The following is a 4,668-nucleotide window of genomic DNA, read 5'->3' on the forward strand; positions in this document are numbered from 1 at the left end:
ACGCATAAAGACCTGCCAATGTCCCAAAAAAAGAGTCACAAACGAGCCATTTCAGACAGATGGCCAAAGCCCGTAATCCGGAGTGCTGATCTAGAAGCAAGTCTCCCCCGTTTATACAATTGCATTCATGATGATCTGAAAGTCAAAATGATCCTAAATCAGATCTCTGAGACCCTTTCTGTAATACAGGCCCAGTCCGCACTCCAGTCAACAGTTCTTCAGGGAAACCAGTAACCCGAGATGTAGGAACGGCAGGGCTACTATCGCTGACTGTGACTGACATGTGGAGCTAGATATATATTATAGATATATATTAGCTAGATATGCTACGAATCAGAACCCTGTTAAATAAATTACGTATGTATTATTTAAGCATATTTTGACATAACACAATCCTGCCACAGCTATGCAGTGATTTGTTATTTCTAAAATATGTCATGGTCATACATAAGTAATTATTAAACTGGGTGGGTCAAGCCCTGAATGCTGATTGGCTGACAGCTGTGGTATATCAGACCTATACCACACGTATGACAAAACGTTTATTTTTACTGCTCTAATTACGTTGGTAACCAGTTTATTGTAGCACTAAGGCATCTCTGGGGTTTGTGGTATATGGCCAATATACCACTGCTAAGGGCTTTATCCAGGCACTCCACGTTGTGTCGTGCGTAACAGCTCTTAGTTGTGGTGTATTGGCCATATAAGACACCTCCTCGTGCCTTATTGCTTAAATACAGTACAATTAAAGTTGAAATGGCTAATGGAACTGGCCACCTTTTTCAGGATACATAGTAATAGCCTAAACATTATAGTTCAGAGACAAATTCATGCAATAATGTATAATAATTTCATGTTGGAAACCCAGCAATAGTCTTCCATTTCAGCATGATCTTCTCTCTATCCACTCGCACTTTATGGATAATTAACTAAATATCCACTTCGAGAGGCCTGGCCATAGCAGAATGGTTTAATAATAACTTACTCAACTGACTAGGCTCATGACTACCGTTGACTCTTCCGTCAGTATGGATCTGGAGATGAAAACCAATGCCAACCCGACAGTACAGTCTGCAAGTCCTGCGTCCTGAAACACTGATAGTACCCTCTTCCAGAAGTTGGTCCTCCAAAGAGACGTATTTAACCGATCCAGCGACTACTACCGCGGAGACGGCGATAACAGCGGCGCAAATCAACTGCAGCAGAGCGAAGGTAAAAACAGAGAGAGGAACATTCATTCTTCCCAACACACCAACAAAGAAAAAGAAGGAAGGAAACTCTGTCTGTCCTCTGGCTCTGCTAGGCCACTTCTTCTCCTTCTAGCATTTTGTTGTTGTGGTTCTTGAGCTCTCAAGTGTGCTGTGCCAGTGCAAGAGGAACCGTGCGCACACCGCACGGACCCAGCGCCAGCAGAGCTCGTTCGGCCGTGCAGCGAGGCGGTGTATATTGTCAGACTGGTCTCATAGACTAGATGTAACATAGTAAATGTAAATCCGGGACAATCAAATTTGTATGATATGTTACTGTTTGGTATGATTACATAAGACAACAACAACAACAAAAAGTTGCCTTAAAATAATAAAGCAAAATATGAATGGAGAGTGGTTGGTCTGGGTGGATGAATCCAAGTGTTACGCGAACGTCTAGTAACCCAAAGGTTGCATGTTCGAATCTCATCAGGGACAATTTGAGCTAATTAGCAACTTTGCTACTTTTTTACTACTTTTTAGCTACTTTGCAACTACTTAGCATGTTAGCTAACCCTTCCCATAACACCCAAAACTTTAACCTATTTAGATAACCCCTAACTCTTTAAACCTAACTCTTAACCCTTAACCCATAACCCTGACCCATAGAGCTAGCTAACATTAGCGTTAGCCACCTAGCTAACATTAGTCACAACAAATTGGTATTTGTAACATACCATATGTTTAGCATATTCGCAAGATATTGTACATTCTGAAAAGTCGTAACATATAGTACGAATTGTAATGTATAACATATTGTACGAAATAGATGATGGACATCCACAAATTAATACATAACGTACGAAACTTAAAAATGTACTAAATGTACTGTCCCGGATTTACATACAGAATAATACCAAATGCTCTGAGACTACGTCGGTGTTGTAGCTGCTTGCTGGAGTGGTTCTGCTGGCCTGGCACACACGGAGATATTTATAACCAACACAATGTTCTCACTGCTTAATGCATGCCGGACTTCTGAAGGACGCTCTTTCTCTGATCCGGATTTTCTCTCTCAAACACCAGCCCCTGCTCAATTTCGACCTGCGCTGCAAAACAGCAACGATGAGGCCAACAAAAGAGAATGAAACTGACAGTGCGCGTTTTCCACTCCTCGGTGCCAGGACGCAGCATGCGCGGCATTTTACGCACGAGGAGGCATGTTTTAATAGATCTGCAGCACACCAATAATGAATAACTGAACTGGAGAGCGAGAGATCCCTTGACAGTCTTATTTCGAAATCTGAGAGTTGCTGTGGGACAGTTCAAAGTTTGCGGTGCGACAATATAAAGGTGAAGAACTGCGTGTGTATGTGAGGGGCAGTGGGGTTTGAAATAGATAGGCCTACAGCCCTACAGCTCTACAGCTTTACAGCCCTGCAGCCCTACAGCCCTACAGCTTTGCAGCCCTGCAGCCCTACAGCTTTACAGCCCTGCAACCCTACAGCCCTACAGCTTTACAGACCTGCAGCCCTACAGCCCTACAGCTTTACAGCCCTGCAGCTCTACAGCTTTACAGTCCTGCAGCCCTACAGCTCTACAGCACTACAGCTTTACAGTCCTGCAGCCCTACAGCTCTACAGCCCTACAGCTTTACAGTCCTGCAGCCCTACAGCTCTACAGCACTACAGCTCTACAGCTCTACAGCCCTACAGCTTTACAGTCCTGCAGCCCTACAGCTCTACAGCCCTACAGCTTTACAGTCCTACAGCCCTACAGCTCTACAGCCCTACAGCTTTACAGCTCTACAGCCCTACATCCCTGCAGTCCTACAGCCCTACAGCCCTGCAGCCCTACAGATTTACAGCTCTACAGCCCTACAGCTTTACAGCTCTACAGCCCTACAGCTCTACAGCCCTACAGCCCTACAGCTCTACAGCCCTACAGCTTTACAGTCCTGCAGCCCTACAGCCCTACAGCTCTACAGCCCTACAGCTTTACAGTCCTGCAGCCCTACAGCTCTACAGCCCTACAGCTCTACAGCCTGCAGCCCTACAGCTCTACAGCCCTACAGCCCTGCATCCCTACAGCCCTGCAGCCCTACAGCCCTGCAGCTCTACAGCCCTACAGCCCTGCAGCCCTACAGCCCTGCAGCCCTACAGCCCTGCAGCTCTACAGCTCTATAGCCCTACAGCCCTACAGCCCTGCAGCCCTGCAGCTCTACAGCCCTACAGCTCTACAGCCCTACAGCCCTGCAGCCCTACAGCCCTGCAGCTCTACAGCTCTATAGCCCTACAGCCCTGCAGTCCTACAGCCCTGCAGCTCTACAGCCCTACAGCTCTACAGCCCTACAGCCCTGCAGCCCTACAGCCCTGCAGCTCTACAGCCCTACAGCTCTACAGCCCTACAGCCCTGCAGCTCTACAGCCCTACAGCTCTACAGCCCTGCAGCCCTACAGCCCTCAGTTCCTCAAGTGACATTTCACAGTTTTAACATCGCACTTGCAGGGCAGGCAGACTCGCGCACTGCTTAACCCAATATAGCTTCTTTCTTTACCTAATATAGTCTATTACCGACGTGAGTGTTGTTCTGTTCATGTGGTTATGAGGGAATATAATATAATACAATATAATACAATATAGTAGAGCTTCTGAATCCAAGGTACATTTTGGTGAGATATTGCAATAGATTAGAAAATTCAAATGAACCATTAATTGTAATGCCAATTGTTTTTCTCGAGAAAGACTGCTATTAATGAGAGATTTTTGAAAGTAAATAAGTAAATATATAGATAAGGGTTAATGTATTTATAAAACTAACAGGCCTATTTTACAATACTCATAAGAAAGTAGCCACAACCTGCTATTGTTTTAGTGTGAATTGATTAGCCTAATTCTCAGTCATGGTCTCCTACAAGCAGACCATGTTGTTGTCCAAACCGGTTGTCTCCGTTCCAGATCATACACGAGCAGTTAAGGGTTAAGTAGGATGTTAACATATTGCGTGCTACATCCATGTGCTCCTGTCTCAGTGGGAATCCACTCCTGCTTTGTTATGGTGTCTGCATCATATGGGAAAACACTCACTGGAAACTGCAGTAGTAAATCACTAGGAACTGCAGTCAAGGTTCAGTCAGTGCACAGACAAAAATGCTCATACATGCAGTGCTTTCAGAAAGAATTCATACCCCTTGTGTAACGGCCATTGTATGTAATGGACCAAGGCGCAGCGGGTTGAGCGCTGATTTTAACTTTTATTAGAACACGTAAACAACAAAACGAACGAACGCACAGTATTGCAGGCTAAACACACAGCTATGCAAAAACAACTTCCCACAAATCCCATGACAAAAACACCCCTCTTAAGTAAGACCTTCAATTAGAAGCAATGAAGAGCAGCTGCTTCCAATTGAAGGTCAACCCCATCAACTAAACATAGAAATAGAAAGACTAGACTAGAACATAGAAATATACTAACAGAA

The 4,668-nt window shown here is 44.9% G+C and overlaps 1 protein-coding gene across 1 annotated transcript in view; it reads right to left on the reverse strand.

The window, feature by feature from the left end:
* The window catches only part of LOC106585924 (fibroblast growth factor 5-like), a 36,384-nt gene extending 33,304 nt beyond the window's left edge, over window positions 1-3,080 (reverse strand). The window contains exon 1 of the mRNA XM_014172667.2: window positions 986-3,080. Within this exon, the coding sequence (XP_014028142.1) occupies window positions 986-1,238 (253 nt within the window). The 5' untranslated portion in view covers window positions 1,239-3,080. The remainder of the gene's footprint in view (window positions 1-985) is intronic.
* Window positions 3,081-4,668: the final 1,588 nt, after the last annotated feature.

Source organism: Salmo salar, chromosome ssa24 (assembly GCF_905237065.1).
Source record: "Salmo salar chromosome ssa24, Ssal_v3.1, whole genome shotgun sequence".
Taxonomy (NCBI): Eukaryota; Metazoa; Chordata; class Actinopteri; order Salmoniformes; family Salmonidae; genus Salmo; species Salmo salar.